Here is a 17,500-nt window from a genome sequence, read left to right as displayed (position 1 = left end):
TGGTATGCTAGCAGAATAACTGTTAGGTCACATGGTATGCTATCAGAATAATCCACCGTTAGGTCACATGGTATGCTAGCAGAATAATCCACCGTTAGGTCACATGGTATGCTAGCAGAATAACTGTTAGGTCACATGGTATGCTCTCAGAATAATCCACCGTTAGGTCACATAGTATGCTAGCAGAATAATCCACCGTTAGGTCACATGGTATGCTAGCAGAATAACTGTTAGGTCACATGGTATGCTAGCAGAATAATCCACCGTTAGGTCACATGGTATGCTATCAGAATAATCCACCGTTAGGTCACATGGTATGCTATCAGAATAATCCACCGTTAGGTCACATGGTATGCTAGCAGAATAATCCACCGTTAGGTCACATGGTATGCTAGCAGAATAATCCACCGTTAGGTCACATGGTATGCTAGCAGAATAACTGTTAGGTCACATGGTATGCTATCAGAATAATCCACTGTTAGGTCACATGGTATGCTAGCAGAATAATCCACCGTTAGGTCATATGGTATGCTAGCAGAATAATCCACCGTTAGGTCACATAGTATGCTAGCAGAATAATCCACCGTTAGGTCACATAGTATGCTAGCAAGATGTTGTGATCAATCCTGCTAATAGATGAGCCAACGAGACTAATGACCGGGAACACTCCCCTCCATCTTGGCTAACATTCCCAGACAAATGTTAACCAAATATCCAAACTACAATGATGTGAAAACCAAAATCTCCGGCGCGATGGCGCTGTCGCAATCATAGCGGTGCTGAAATTATAATCTAGTTGTCCACACATGGCTTTACATTTAAAGGGTGGACGACTCTGGGAGTTTCAAATAACCAACAATTTAAAACATGCTTTCAATATTCATAGTTGTAGTCGTAATAATGGTGGGCCGTGTAGTTGTAGTCGTAATAATGGTGGGCCGTGTAGTTGTAGTCGTAATAATGGTGGGCCGTGTAGTTGTAGTCGTAATAATGGTGGGCCGTGTAGTTGTAGTCGTAATAATGGTGGGCCGTGTAGTTGTAGTCGTTATAATGGTGGGCCGTGTAGTTGTAGTCGTAATAATGGTGGGCCGTGTAGTTGTAGTCGTAATAATGGTGGGCCGTGTAGTTGTAGTCGTTATAATGGTGGGCCGTGTAGTTGTAGTCGTAATAATGGTGGGCCGTGTAGTTGTAGTCGTAATAATGGTGGGCCGTGTAGTTGTAGTCGTAATAATGGTGGGCCGTGTAGTTGTAGTCGTAATAATGGTGGGCCGTGTAGTTGTAGTCGTAATAATGGTGGGCCGTGTAGTTGTAGTCGTAATAATGGTGGGCCGTGTAGTTGTAGTCGTAATAATGGTGGGCCGTGTAGTTGTAGTCGTTATAATGGTGGGCCGTGTAGTTGTAGTCGTTATAATGGTGGGCCGTGTAGTTGTAGTCGTTATAATGGTGGGCCGTGTAGTTGTAGTCGTTATAATGGTGGGCCGTGTAGTTGTAGTCGTAATAATGGTGGGCCGTGTAGTTGTAGTCGTTATAATGGTGGGCCGTGTAGTTGTAGTCGTAATAATGGTGGGCCGTGTAGTTGTAGTCGTTATAATGGTGGGCCGTGTAGTTGTAGTCGTTATAATGGTGGGCCGTGTAGTTGTAGTCGTTATAATGGTGGGCCGTGTAGTTGTAGTCGTTATAATGGTGGGCTGTGTAGTTGTAGTCGTTATAATGGTGGGCTGTGTAGTTGTAGTTGTTATAATGGTGGGCTGTGTAGTTGTAGTCGTTATAATGGTGGGCCGTGTAGTTGTAGTCGTTATAATGGTGGGCCGTGTAGTTGTAGTCGTTATAATGGTGGGCCGTGTAGTTGTAGTCGTTATAATGGTGGGCTGTGTAGTTGTAGTCGTTATAATGGTGGGCCGTGTAGTTGTAGTCGTTATAATGGTGGGCTGTGTAGTTGTAGTTGTTATAATGGTGGGCTGTGTAGTTGTAGTCGTTATAATGGTGGGCCGTGTAGTTGTAGTCGTAATAATGGTGGGCCGTGTAGTTGTAGTCGTAATAATGGTGGGCCGTGTAGTTGTAGTCGTTATAATGGTGAGCCGTGTAGTTGTAGTCGTAATAATGGTGGGCCGTGTAGTTGTAGTCGTTATAATGATGGGCCGTGTAGTTGTAGTCGTAATAATGGTGGGCCGTGTAGTTGTAGTCGTTATAATGATGGGCCGTGTAGTTGTAGTCGTAATAATGGTGGGCTGTGTAGTTGTAGTTGTTATAATGGTGGGCCGTGTAGTTGTAGTCGTTATAATGGTGGGCTGTGTAGTTGTAGTTGTTATAATGGTGAGCCGTGTAGTTGTAGTCGTTATAATGGTGGGCCGTGTAGTTGTAGTCGTTATAATGATGGGCCGTGTAGTTGTAGTCGTAATAATGGTGGGCCGTGTAGTTGTAGTCGTTATAATGATGGGCCGTGTAGTTGTAGTCGTAATAATGGTGGGCCGTGTAGTTGTAGTCGTAATAATGGTGGGCTGTGTAGTTGTAGTCGTTATAATGGTGGGCCGTGTAGTTGTAGTCGTTATAATGATGGGCCGTGTAGTTGTAGTCGTTATAATGGTGGGCCGTGTAGTTGTAGTCGTTATAATGGTGGGCCGTGTAGTTGTAGTCGTTATAATGGTGGGCCGTGTAGTTGTAGTCATTATAATGGTGGGCCGTGTAGTTGTAGTCGTAATAATGGTGGGCTGTGTAGTTGTAGTCGTAATAATTGTGGGCTGTGTAGTTGTAGTCGTTATAATGGTGAGCCGTGTAGTTGTAGTCGTAATAATGGTGGGCCGTGTAGTTGTAGTCGTAATAATGGTGGGCCGTGTAGTTGTAGTCGTTATAATGGTGGGCCGTGTAGTTGTAGTCGTAATAATGGTGGGCCGTGTAGTTGTAGTCGTAATAATGGTGGGCCGTGTAGTTGTAGTCGTTATAATGGTGGGCCGTGTAGTTGTAGTCGTAATAATGGTGGGCCGTGTAGTTGTAGTCGTTATAATGGTGGGCCGTGTAGTTGTAGTCGTAATAATGGTGGGCCGTGTAGTTGTAGTCGTTATAATGGTGGGCCGTGTAGTTGTAGTCGTAATAATGGTGGGCTGTGTAGTTGTAGTCCTAATAATGATGGGCCACGTAGTTGTAGTCGTAATAATGATGGGCTGTGTAGTTGTAGTCGTTATAATGGTGGGCCGTGTAGTTGTAGTCGTTATAATGATGGGCCGTGTAGTTGTAGTCGTTATAATGATGGGCCGTGTAGTTGTAGTCGTAATAATGGTGGGCCGTGTAGTTGTAGTCGTTATAATGGTGGGCCGTGTAGTTGTAGTCGTTATAATGGTGGGCCGTGTAGTTGTAGTCGTTATAATGATGGGCCGTGTAGTTGTAGTCGTAATAATGGTGGGCCGTGTAGTTGTAGTCGTAATAATGGTGGGCCGTGCGAAGTGATGGGCGAAGTGACATGCCTGGCAAAGTTTGCAACTGCCACAAGGATGGTAACAGCTTAGTAACGTGCGCTGCCTAGCAACCATCGTTATGAAGCATCAAATCTCATGAGTGCGCATTGCTTACGCCGGACTTAGCTTCAACTAGTCTTGTTTTTGGTTGGTGCAACTGGTGTAAATACGGATCACATAGTCGAACGTACACTCTTAGAAAAAAATGGGGTTCCTAAAGGGTTCCTCGGCTGTCCCCATAGGGAAAAAAACTTTTCGGTTCCAGGTAGGACCATTTTGGGTTCCATGTAGAACCTTCTGTGGAAAGGGTTCTACACGGAACCCAAAAACATTTTACCTGGAACCAAAAACGTTCTACCTGGAACCAAAAAGGTTTCTTAAAAGGGTTCTCCTATGGGGACAACCAAAGAACCTCGTAAGGTTCTAGATAGCATCTTTATTTCTAAGAGCGTAGCTACGGCTAACCTAGCGTTTCATAACAACTGGTGCAACCGGCCCCAGAAAGAACATTCAGTTTATTTGCATCTGAATTCATAGCAAGAAAATGTATTAAAAACATCACAATATGATTTGTGATCAAAGTTTGATGTTATACTTGGATACAGTTTAATCTGAAACTTCTCTTTCTATCTCTAGAAGAACAAGAACCTCAGCCTGGTTCCACCGTTGATATTCTGATCGACGCTCCACCCACCTCCGTCCACCCAATCCAGAGCGACGAGGGAGATGAGCTCCTCCCACCCGAGGAGGAAGGGGAAGGGCTAGGGGAGGGGCTAGGAGAAGGGGATGGGCTATGGGACACCATGGGCCAACCAACAGAGAGGAGCAGCGACCGGCCCACTCCTGAAGCACCAATCATTACTAGCCCTCCTCAGACTCACAAACCTGATGTCTATGACCTGGAGTGGAGGGCGGGCCGTGACTGGGGACATCCAATCAACGCATACTTTGTCAAGTACCGCAAGGTGAGTCCAGAGGGGGAGGACCAGGAAAAACTCCAGGCCCTAGGTAGGGATAAAGCACCTGCATGTTAGTGTAGTAGAGTAGAGTGTAGTAGAGTAGAGTATGGTAGAGTAGAATACAGTAGAGTGGAGTAGAGTAGAGTATAATAGAGTGGAGTAGAGTGGCGTGGAGTAGAGTAGAGTATAATAGAGTAGAGTATAATAGAGTAGAGTATAATAGAGTAGAGTATAATAGAGTTGAGTAGAGTATAGTAGAATAGAGTGGAGTAGAGAAGAGTATAGTAGAATAGAGTATAATAGAGTGGAGTAGAGTGGCGTGGAGTATAATAGAGTGGAGTAGAGTGGCGTGGAGTAGAGTAGAGTATAATAGAGTAGAGTATAATAGAGTGGAGTAGAATAGAGTATCATAGAGTGGATAGAGTAGAGTATAGTAGAATAGAGTATAATAGAGTGGAGTAGAGTATAGTAGAATAAAGAATGATAGAGTGGAGTAGAGTATAATAGAGTAGAGTATAGTAGAATAGAGTAGAGTAGAATAGAGTAGAGTATAGTAGAATAGAGTGGAGTGGAGTATAGTAGAATAGAGTGTAATAGAGTGGAGTGTAGTAGAGTAGAGTAGAGTATGGTAGAGTAGAATACAGTAGAGTGTAATAGAGTGGAGTAGAGTGGAGTGTAGTTGAATATAGTTGAGTGTAGTATAGTGTACTAGAGTGTATTGGAGGGGAGTGTGGTAGAGGAGTGTAGTAGAGTGGAGTAGAGTGTAGTAGAGGAGTGGAGTGTAGTAGAGTGGCGTAGAGTAGAGTGGAATAGAGTAGAGTGGAGTAGAGTAGAGTGGAATAGAGTAGAGTGGATTAGAGTAGAGTGGAGTAGAGTGTAGTAGAATGTAGTGGAGTAGAGTGTAGTCGAGTAGAGTATAATAGAGTAGAGTAGAGTATAGTAGAATAGAGTATAATAAAGTGGAGTAGAGTATAGTAGAATAGAGTAGAGTAGAGAATAATAGAGTAGAGTATAGTAGAATAGAGTATAATAGAGTAGAGTAGAGTGTAGTAGAATAGAGTGGAGTAGAGTAGAGTAGAATAGAGTGTAGTGGAGTGTAGTAGAGTAGAGTATGGTAGAGTAGAATACAGTAGAGTGGAGTAGAATAGAGTGTAATAGAGTGGAGTAGAGTGAAGTGGAGTATAGTAGAATAGAGTGTAATAGAGTGGAGTGGAGTGTAGTAGAGTGTAGTTGAATATAGTTGAGTGTAGTATAGTGTAGTAGAGTGGAATAGAGTGTATTGGAGGGGAGTGTGGTAGAGGAGTGTAGTAGAGTGGAGTAGAGTGTAGTAGAGGAGTGGAGTGGAGTAGATTGGAGTAGAGTAGATTGGAGTAGAGTGGAGTGGAGTAGACTGTAGTAGAGTGGAGTGGAGTGGAGACTAGTGGAGTAGAGCGTAGTGTAGTAGAGTGGAGTAAAGTGTAGTGTAGTAGAGCAGACTGGAGTGTATTAGAGTAGAGTGTATTAGAGTGGCGTACAGTGTAGTAGAGTAGAGTGGAGTAGAGTGTAGTAGAGTAGAGGGTAGTGGAGTATAGTGTAGTATAGTGGAGTAGACTGGAGTGTAGTGGAGTAGGGGGTAGTGGAGTAGAGGGTAGTGGAGTAGAGGGTAGTGGGGTAGAGTGTAGTGTAGTAGAGGGTAGTGGAGTAGAGGGTAGTGGAATAGAGGGTAGTGGAGTAAAGGGTAGTGGAGTAGAGGGTAGTGGAGTAGAGGGTAGTGGAGTAGAGGGTAGTGGGGTAGAGTGTAGTGTAGTAGAGGGTAGTGGAGTAGAGGGTACTGGAGTAGAGGGTAGTGGAGTAGAGGGTAGTGGGGTAGGGGGTAGTGGAGTAGGGGGTAGTGGAGTAGAGGGTAGTGGAGTAGGGGGTAGTGGAGTAGGGGCAGTGGGTAGAGGGTAGTGGGGTAGAGGTAGTGGAGTAGAGGGTAGTGGGGTAGAGGGTAGTGGAGTAGAGGGTAGTGGAGTAGAGGGTAGTGGAGTAGGGGTAGTGGAGTAGGGGTAGTGGAGTAGAGGGTAGTGGAGTAGGGGTAGTGGAGTAGGGGGTAGTGGGTAGTGGAGTAGGGGGTAGTGGGGTAGAGGGTAGTGGAGTAGAGGGTAGTGGAGTAGAGGGTAGTGGAGTAGAGGGGTGGTAGTGTGGTAGGGGGTAGGGTAGAGGTAGTGGAGAGGGGGTAGTGGAGTAGGGGTAGTGGAGTGAGGGTAGTGGAGTAGGGGGTAGTGGAGTAGAGGGTAGTGTAGTAGGGGGTAGTGGAGTAGAGGGTAGTGGAGTAGGGGGTAGAGGGTAGTGGGTAGTGGTGGAGTAGGGGTAGTGGAGTAGAGGGTAGTGGAGTAGAGGGTAGTGGAGTAAAGGGTAGTGGAGTAGAGGGTAGTGGAGTAGGGGGTAGTGGAGTAGGGGTAGTGGAGTAGGGGGTAGTGGAGTAGAGGGTAGTGGAGTAGGGGTAGTGGAGTAGAGGGTAGTGGAGTAGGGGTAGTGGAGTAGAGGGTAGAGGAGTAGGGGGTAGTGGGTAGAGGGGTAGTGGAGTAGAGGGTAGTGGAGTAGAGGTGGAGTGGGGTAGTGGAGTAGGAGTAGTGGAGTAGAGGGTAGTGGAGTAGGGGGTAGTGGAGTAGAGAGTAGTGGAGTAGAGAGTAGTGGAGTAGAGGGTAGTGGAGTAGAGTAGCCTGGAGTGTTGTAGAGGGTAGTGTAGTAGAGGGTAGTGGAGTAGGGGGTAGTGGAGTAGGGGGTAGTGGAGTAGAGGGTAGTGGAGTAGAGGGTAGTGGAGTAGAGGGTAGTGTAGTAGAGGGTAGTGGAGTAGAGGGTAGTGTAGTAGAGGGTAGTGTAGTATGGGGTAGTGGAGTAGAGGGTAGTGGAGTAGAGGGTAGTGTAGTATGGGGTAGTGGAGTAGAGGGTAGTGGAGTAGGGGGTAGTGGAGTAGAGGGTTGTGTAGTAGAGGGTAGTGGATTAGATGGTAGTGGATTAGAGGGTAACACGTTATTTGAGTAGTCCATCTGTAGATACCCTACAGACTACCAGTAACATTGTGAGATATAGTGAGATACTGGATGGAAAATCCAACAAATTATTTTTTAATTTTCAACATTGAAATGCAATGTTTCACCCATGATCCACTTAACAATATTTTGAAAGAGTACTTTAAGCATATGTTTTCGTTTCAGTCTCCTTCATCTCCTCTAACCAAAGTTAATTGTATGGATTTTTTTCCTATTAATAATGTAAAATGAACATCTGTACAGAAAGACTCATGTGAAGGTAAATTACAGAGGAGGAACATCTTGATGCAATTAAAGCCTTTAATTCTGGGAAAACTCCAGGCCTGGACGGTATACCAGTTGATGTTTACCAAACTCCAGGCCTGGACGGTATACCAGTTGATGTTTACCAAACTCTAGGGCTGGATGGTATACCAGTTGATGTTTACCAAACTCTAGGGCTGAATGGCATACCAGTGGAGATATACCAAACTCTAGGCCTGGACGGTATACCAGTTGATGTTTACCAAACTCTAGGGCTGGATGGCATACCAGTGGAGATATACCAAACTCTAGGGCTGGACGGAATACCAGTTGATGTTTACCAAACTCTAGGGCTGGATGGTATACCAGTTGATGTTTACCAAACTCTAGGGCTGGATGGTATACCAGTTGATGTTTACCAAACTCTAGGGCTGGATGGTATACCAGTTGATGTTTACCAAACTCTAGGGCTGGATGGCATACCAGTGGAGATATACCAAACTCTAGGGCTGGATGGTATACCAGTTGATGTTTACCAAACTCTAGGGCTGAATGGCATACTAGTGGAGATATACCAAACTCTAGGGCTGGATGGTATACCAGTTGATGTTTACCAAACTCTAGGGCTGGATGGCATACCAGTGGAGATATACCAAACTCTAGGGCTGGATGGCATACCAGTGGAGATATACCAAACTCTAGGGCTGGATGGTATACCAGTTGATGTTTACCAAACTCTAGGGCTGAATGGCATACTAGTGGAGATATACCAAACTCTAGGGCTGGATGGTATACCAGTTGATGTTTACCAAACTCTAGGGCTGAATGGCATACCAGTGGAGATATACCAAACTCTAGGGCTGGATGGTATACCAGTTGATGTTTACCAAACTCTAGGGCTGGATGGCATACCAGTGGAGATATACCAAACTCTAGGGCTGGATGGCATACCAGTGGAGATATACCAAACTCCAGGGCTGGATGGTATACCAGTGGAAGTATACCAAACTCTAGGGCTGGATGGTATACCAGTGGAGATATACCAAACTCCAGGGCTGGATGGTATACCAGTGGAGATATACCAAACTCCAGGGCTGGATGGTATACCAGTGGAGATATACCAAACTCCAGGGCTGGATGGTATACCAGTTGATGTTTACCAAACTCTAGGGCTGGATGGCATACCAGTGGAGATATACCAAACTCTAGGGCTGTATGGTATACCAGTGGAGGTATACCAAACTCTAGGGCTGGATGGTATACCAGTGGAAGTATACCAAACTCTAGGGCTGGATGGTATACCAGTGGAGGTTTACCAAACTCCAGGGCTGGATGGTATACCAGTGGAAGTATACCAAACTCTAGGGCTGGATGGTATACCAGTGGAGATATACCAAACTCTAGGGCTGGATGGTATACCAGTTGATGTTTACCAAACTTGTTTTGATGTACTCAGAGGACCATTATTTAACCACCTATAAAAATGGTAGAATATCAGATACTCAACAAGAAGGTCTGATTTCATTACTACTGGAACAGGACCCAGGTGGTAAATATAAAGATCCAGTCCATTAAAAACATGTGAGGCCCCTTGTTGCTTCAGTGTTGAGATGCAAAAATTCTAGAATAGTGCATAGAATTAAAAAGGTATTGTCGGATATTATGCATCCTAATCAGACAGTTTTTTTTACATGGACGAATCATTGGAGATAATATAAGACACGTACTGGAAACAATAGAATACTATGACGAATGTTGAGCCAGCAGCATACCACCCTGCATACCACCCTGCATAACACTGCTGGCTCGCTTCTGAAGCCAAGCATGGTTGGGCCTGGCCAGTCCCTGGATGGGAGACCAGATGCTACTGGAAGTGGTGTTGGAGGGCCAGTAGGAGGCACTCTTTCCTCTGGTCTAGAAAAAGTTCCCCATGGCAGTGATTGGGGATGTTGCCCTGTGTAGGGTGCTGTGTTTTGGATGGGACGTTAAACGGGTTTCCTGACTCTCTGAGGTCATTAAAGATCCCATGGCACTTATCGTAGAGTAAGGATGTTAACCCCCGGTGTCCTGGCTAAATTCCCAAGCTGGTATTTTATTGGTCACCTCATCATCCCCAGTTTACAATTGCCTCATTCATCTCCCCTGTAATTATTCCCCAGGTCGTTGCTGTAAATGAGAATGTGTTCTCAGTCAATTTACCAATTTCAATTTACAATTTATTAATTTATTTATTTTAGTTAAATAAGGGTTCAATTAAAATAATAAAACAATATGGAGAAACCTTTTTTTCTGACTTTGAAAAGGCCTTCGATAAAGTAGGACCGGAATTTATATTATACGGTGCCTTCGGAAAGTATTCAGACCCCTTGACTTTTTCCACATTTTGTTAAGTTACAGCCTTATTCTAAAACTAATTAATAAATACAAATCCTCAACAATCTACACACAATACCCCATAATGACATCACAATACCCCATAATGACATCACAATACCCCATAATGACATCACAATACCCCATAATGACATCACAATACCCCATAATGACAAAGCAAAAACAGGTTTATTAAAAAAAATTTTTTTAACAGAATGTTCAAAAAAGTAGAGGGTCGACTTAAGAGGTTAAATTACGGCCTTATTCTAAAATGGATTAAATTACTCAAATTAGGGGATGGGTGGTAGGGTTAGGGGAAAATAATAAAGGGAAATATATATTTAAAAAAATATAGATATATTTATAAAAATAATATATATGGGGGATTGGAAATGATGCAGACAATTAAAATTGATGTAACACAATCTATTCTATTTTATTCTTTATAGCTGATTTACCTGTTAAAACGAGCACAGCGGAGTAGAGTAGAGTAGAGCACAGCGGAGTAGAGTAGAGCACAGCGGAGTAGAGTAGCGTATAGTAGAGTAGAGTAGCGTATAGTAGAGCAGAGTAGAGCATTGTAGAGTAGAGTAGAGCATTGTGGAGTAGAGCAGGGTAGAGTAGAGTAGAGCACAGCGGAGTAGAGTAGAGTAGAGCACAGCGGAGTAGAGTAGAGCACAGCGGAGTAGAGTAGAGTAGAGCACAGCGGAGTAGAGTAGAGCACAGCGGAGTAGAGTAGAGTAGCGTATAGTAGAGTAGAGTAGAGCATTGTAGAGTATAGTAGAGCATTGTGGAGTAGAGCAGGGTAGAGTAGAGTAGAGCACAGCGGAGTAGAGCAGAGTAGAGCGGAGTAGAGTAGAGTAGAGTAGAGTAGAGCATTGTAGAGTAGAGTAGAGCATTGTGGAGTAGAGCAGAGTAGAGTAGAGCATTGTGGAGTAGAGCAAAGTAGAGTAGAGCACAGCGGAGTAGAGCAGGGTAGAGAATAGAGCACAGCGGAGTAGAGTAGAGTAGAGAATAGAGCACAGCGGAGTAGAGTAGAGTAGAGAATAGAGCACAGCGGAGTAGAGCAGGGTAGAGAATAGAGCACAGCGGAGTAGAGTAGAGTAGAGAATAGAGCACAGCGGAGTAGAGTAGAGCACAGCGGAGTAGAGTAGCGTATAGTAGAGTAGAGTAGCGTATAGTAGAGCAGAGTAGAGTAGAGCATTGTAGAGTAGAGCATTGTGGAGTAGAGCAAAGTAGAGTAGAGTAGAGTAGAGCAGAGTAGAGTAGAGCAGAGTAGAGTAGAGTAGAGTAGGAGCTTTTGTCTAGTAATCAGCTGTTAGCTTGACCCCCGACAGTAACCGCTCCCCGGTGCCCGGTGCCCAAACCAACTGCTAACTCTGTAATGTGTTCATTAAAGCAGAGAAGGTATAGGACCCATGCCCACTCTAGCTACAGCACTAGGTCATTTCCTTTTTAAAAGCCTGTGTTTTCTTCACTAATAAGCTCTCTCTGACTATAAAAGCCAAACGGTTCTTGTTAAGATTGCATTGGCAGCGCGACTCAGAAGTTGCTGGCCCTGGAAAATGTGACCGAGAATTATCACGGGCATTGTTGTTGCGTGCGCCATTTTCTCTGTGATGATTCACTGTTGGAAAAGAACTCTGGCAGAATCCAAAAACGTACATTTTCATACTGGTCCCCCCGTGGGAAGTGAGCTCACAACCCTACTATTCATGTAAATGTTTGAGGACAGAGTTTTGTTCTTTCTGATCAATTTTGTGTCGTCTGTTTTTCTGTCTTTGTTGTTGTGGTTGCTGTTACTTGGTTCTCTGTCCTGCCCTCCCTCCCTCTCTCCCCTCTCTCTCTCCCTCTCTCTCTCTCCCTCCCTCTCTCCCCTCTCTCTCTCCCTCTCTCTCTCCCTCTCTCTCTCTCCCTCCCTCTCTCCCTCTCTCTCTCCCTCCCTCTCTCCCTCTCTCTCCCTCTCTCTCTCCCTCTCTCTCTCTCCCTCCCTCTCTCCCTCTCTCTCTCCCTCCCTCCCTCTCTCCCTCTCTCCCCTCTCTCTCTCTCCCTCTCCCTCTCTCTCCCCTCTCCCTCTCTCTCTCCCTCTCCCTCTCTCTTTCACTCTCCCTCTCTCTATCTCTCCCTCCCCCTCTCTCTCTCTTTCTCTCTCTCTCTCTCTCTCTCTCTCTCTCTCTCACTCTCTCCCTCTCTCTCTCTCTCCCTCCCTCCCTCCCTCTTTCTCTCTTCTGATGTAACAATGTACATATTGCCAAAAGCTTACTTTGGAGATTTACAGTATTAACATAATTAATAATAATAATCAATATTGTCAACGGAACAACATTAAACAATGACATTCTCTAAGTGTTTTATATTTTTGACATTTTATCAGGAAATGCAGCTCCGTCTCAGGTTCTGCTGTTGTTCAGTGGTTGCACAGCCTTTCCTCTACAGGGAGCCAGGTTCTGCTGTTGGGCAGTGGTTGCACAGCCTTTCCTCTACAGGGAGCCAGGTTCTGCTGTGATGCAGTGGTTGCACAGCCTTTCCTCTACAGGGAGCCAGGTTCTGCAGTGGTTGCACAGCCTTTCCTCTACAGGGAGCCAGGTTCTGCAGTGGTTGCACAGCCTTTCCTCTACAGGGAGCCAGGTTCTGCTGTGGTTACACAGCCTTTCCTCTACAGGGAGCCAGGTTCTGCTGTGTCTTCCCTTCTCAATAGCAGGCTGTGCTCACTGAGCCTGTACTTTGTCGAGGTTTTTCTAAGGTTTTGATCAGTAACCATGGTAAAATAGTTAGCCGCAGTGTACTGTCGATTTAGGGCCAGATAGCACTGCATTTTGCTTTGTGCTTGTGTTTCCCAGTAAGTAATTTAGTTTTGTTTTGTTTTATTCTGATTGATTGGATGTTCTGGTCCTGAGGCTTCAGTGTGTTAGTAGAACAGGTTAGTGAACTCAGCCCCAGGACCAGCTGGATGAGGGGACTGAGGCTTCAGTGTGTTAGTAGAACAGGTTAGTGAACTCAGGACCAGCTGGATGAGGGGACTGAGGCTTCAGTGTGTAAGTAGAACAGGTTAGTGAACTCAGCCCCAGGACCAGCTGGATGAGGGGACTGAGGCTTCAGTGTGTTAGTAGAACAGGTTAGTGAACTCAGGACCAGCTGGATGAGGGGACTATTTTCTTTGCTCAGCTCTTGGCATTTCAGGGCTTGGTAATGATATGAGAGGGGGTCACTGTATTTTAGATGTTTACAAAACTTAATTGCTCTTTTTTGACTTTTTAATATTAGTGGATATTGGCCTAATTCTGCCCTGCATGCATTGTTGACAGGGAAATCTTGTTTTGCAAGTGGACCCCACACCTCGCTGCCACAATGTGCAAATTGCATTTCAATGACACATTCAATTCATTTTAGACAAATTTTATTTCAATTTCAATTTGTTTTTTAATGGCGTAGAATGCCCTGCGTGCTTTCTCTCTCAGTTCATTCACTGCCTCATTAAAGTGTCCAGTTGAGCTTATTTTTAAACCTCAGTAATTGCAGTGTGTGCAGTACTCTAAAAATATTGTACCAATTGAGAACGTTGGTCTAATTCCCTGAGATCTGGATCTTCTCTGGAAAATCATTATTTTAGTCTTTTTGGGGTTTACTGCCAGGGCCCAGTTCTGGCAGTACTGCTCTAGCAGGTCCAGGCTCTGCTGTAGGCCATGTGCTGTGGGGGTTTACTGGTAGTACTGCTCTAGCAGGTCCAGGCTCTGCTGTAGGCCATGTGCTGTGGGGGTTTACTGGTAGTACTGCTCTAGCAGGTCCAGGCTCTGCTGTAGGCCATGTGCTGTGGGGGTTTACTGGTAGTACTGCTCTAGCAGGTCCAGGCTCTGCTGTAGGCCATGTGCTGTGGGGGTTTACTGGTAGTACTGCTCTAGCAGGTCCAGGCTCTGCTGTAGGCCAGGGCCCAGGTCTGGCAGTACTGCTCTAGCAGGTCCAGGCTCTGCTGTAGGCCATGTGCTGTGGGGGTTTACTGGTAGTACTGCTCTAGCAGGTCCAGGCTCTGCTGTAGGCCAGGGCCCAGGTCTGATAGTACTGCTCTAGCAGGTCCAGGCTCTGCTGTAGGCCAGGGCCCAGGTCTGGCAGTACTGCTCTAGCAGGTCCAGGCTCTGCTGTAGGCCAGGGCCCAGGTCTGGCAGTACTGCTCTAGCAGGTCCAGGCTCTGCTGTAGGCCAGGGCCCAGGTCTGGTAGTACTGCTCTAGCAGGTCCAGGCTCTGCTGTAGGCCAGGGCCCAGGTCTGGTAGTACTGCTCTAGCAGGTCCAGGCTCTGCTGTAGGCCATGTGTTGTGGGTGATTCGAGTCAGGGACTGTAGTGCTCATCATCAGTGGGATGCTACTCGGGAGCCACCGGCAGCAGGCATTTCACTTCTGAACTGTGGAGACTAACACCAGGGGCTGAGGATTGTTCTAGAATAGTGGCCAATTCGTTGATGTAAATGTTGAAGAGTGCAGGGCTCAGATTACAACCCTGACGAAGGCCCCACCCCTGACGAAGGCCCCGCCCCTGGCGAAGGCCCCGCCCCGGTTAAATAATTATGTAACTGTTCTCTCTACTACCGCACGGCAGGCGTTACAGTACAGTACAACACAGTACAGTACAGTACAACACAGTACAGTACAACACAGTACAGTACAGTACAGTACAACACAGTACAGTACAGTACAACACAGTACAGTACAGTACAACAGGGTACAGTACAACACAGTACAGTACAACACAGTACAGTACAGTACAACACAGTACAGTACAACACAGTACAGTACAACACAGTACAACACAGTACAGTACAACACAGTACAGTACAACACAGTACAGTACAGTACAGTACAACACAGTACAGTACAGTACAACACAGTACAGTACAGTACAACAGGGTACAGTACAACACAGTACAGTACAACACAGTACAGTACAACACAGTACAGTACAGTACAACACAGTACAGTACAACACAGTACAGTACAACACAGTACAACACAGTACAGTACAACACAGTACAGTACAACACAGTACAGTACAGTACAGTACAACACAGTACAGTACAGTACAACACAGTACAGTACAGTACAACAGGGTACAGTACAACACAGTACAGTACAACACAGTACAGTACAGTACAACACGGTACAGTACAGTACAACACAGTACAGTACAACACAGTACAACACGGTACAGTACAACACAGTACAGTACAACACAGTACAGTACAGTACAACACAGTACAGTACAACACAGTACAGTACAACACAGTACAACACAGTACAGTACAACACGGTACAGTACAACACAGTACAACACAGTACAGCACAACACAGTACAACACAGTACAACACAGTACAGTACAGTACAACACAGTACAGGACAGTACAACACAGTACAGTACAACACAGTACAGTACAACACAGTACAGTACAGTACAACACAGTACAGTACAACACAGTACAACACAGTACAGTACAACACAGTACAGTACAGTACAACACAGTACAGTACAACACAGTACAGTACAACACAGTACAACACAGTACAGTACAACACGGTACAGTACAACACAGTACAACACAGTACAACACAGTACAGTACAACACAGTACAACACAGTACAGTACAACACAGTACAGTACAACACAGTACAGTACAACACAGTACAACACAGTACAGTACAACACAGTACAGTACAACACAGTACAGTACAGTACAGTACAACACAGTACAGTACAGTACAACACAGTACAGTACAGTACAACAGGGTACAGTACAACACAGTACAGTACAACACAGTACAGTACAGTACAGTACAACACGGTACAGTACAGTACAACACAGTACAGTACAACACAGTACAACACGGTACAGTACAACACAGTACAGTACAACACAGTACAGTACAGTACAACACAGTACAGTACAACACAGTACAGTACAACACAGTACAACACAGTACAGTACAACACGGTACAGTACAACACAGTACAACACAGTACAGTACAACACAGTACAACACAGTACAACACAGTACAGTACAGTACAACACAGTACAGTACAGTACAACACAGTACAGTACAACACAGTACAGTACAACACAGTACAGTACAGTACAACACAGTACAGTACAACACAGTACAACACAGTACAGTACAACACAGTACAGTACAGTACAACACAGTACAGTACAACACAGTACAGTACAACACAGTACAACACAGTACAGTACAACACGGTACAGTACAACACAGTACAGTACAACACAGTACAGTACAGTACAGTACAACACAGTACAGTACAGTACAACACAGTACAGTACAACACAGTACAGTACAGTACAACACAGTACAGTACAACACAGTACAGTACAGTACAACACAACACAGTACAACACAGTACAACACAACACAGTACAAAACAGTACAACACAACACAGTACAACACAGTACAACACAGTAAAGTACAACACAGTACAGTACAGTACAACACAGTACAGTACAACACAACACAGTACAACACAGTACAGTACAACACAGTACAGTACAGTACAACACAGTACAGTACAGTACAACACAGTACAGTACAACACAGTACAGTACAACACAGTACAACACAGTACAGTACAGTACAACACAGTACAGTACAACACAGTACAGTACAACACAGTACAGTACAAGTCTAGGACAAAAAAAGCTCCTTAACAGCTTCTACCCCCAAGCCCCAAGCCATAAGACTGCTGAACAATTAATCAAATGGCCACCTGGACTATTTACATTGACCCCCCCCCCCCTTTTGTTTTTACACTGCTGCTACTCACCGTCTATTATCTATGCATAGTCACTTTACCTCTACCTACTGTACAAATTATCATGACTAACCTGTACACCCACACATTTACCCCTGTATATAGCCTACTGCAGACTTTCTCAATGGCTCACTGAGTCTATTCATACAGTCGTGGCCAAAAGTTTTGAGAACGACACAAATATTAATTTCCACAAAGTCTGCTGCCTCCGTGTCTTTAGATATTTTTGTCAGATGTTACTATGGAATACTGAGGTATAATTACAAGCATTTCATAAGTGTCAAAGGCTTTTATTGACAATTACATGAAGATGAAGCAAAGAGTCAATATTTGCAGTGTTGACCCTTCTTTTTCAAGACCTCTGCAATCCGCCCTGGCATGCTGTCAATTAACTTCTGGGCCACATCCTGACTGATGGCATCCCATTCTTGCATAATCAATGCTTGGAGTTTGTCAGAATGTGTGGGGTTTTGTTTGTCCACCCACCTCTTGAGGATTGACCACAAGTTCTCAATGGGATTAAGATCTGGGGTTTGTCCTGGCCATGGACCCAAAATATCAATGTTTTGTTCCCCGAGCCACTTAGTTATCAATTGTGCCTTATGGCAAGGTGCTCCATCATGCTGGAAACGGCATTGTTCATCACCAAA

At 44.9% G+C, this 17,500-nt stretch overlaps 1 protein-coding gene across 1 annotated transcript in view; it reads left to right on the top strand.

Moving 5' to 3' along the window:
* cdon (cell adhesion associated, oncogene regulated) overlaps positions 1-17,500 on the top strand; it is a 195,967-nt gene that overhangs the window by 124,537 nt on the left and 53,930 nt on the right. The window contains 1 exon segment of the mRNA XM_065000648.1: positions 4,089-4,414. Within this exon segment, the coding sequence (XP_064856720.1) occupies positions 4,089-4,414 (326 nt within the window).

This window comes from Oncorhynchus nerka, linkage group LG14 (assembly GCF_034236695.1).
Source record: "Oncorhynchus nerka isolate Pitt River linkage group LG14, Oner_Uvic_2.0, whole genome shotgun sequence".
Classification (NCBI taxonomy): domain Eukaryota; kingdom Metazoa; phylum Chordata; class Actinopteri; order Salmoniformes; family Salmonidae; genus Oncorhynchus; species Oncorhynchus nerka.
The sequence above is the reverse complement of the archived record's forward strand: the minus strand, read 5'-3'. Positions and strand labels throughout refer to the sequence as shown.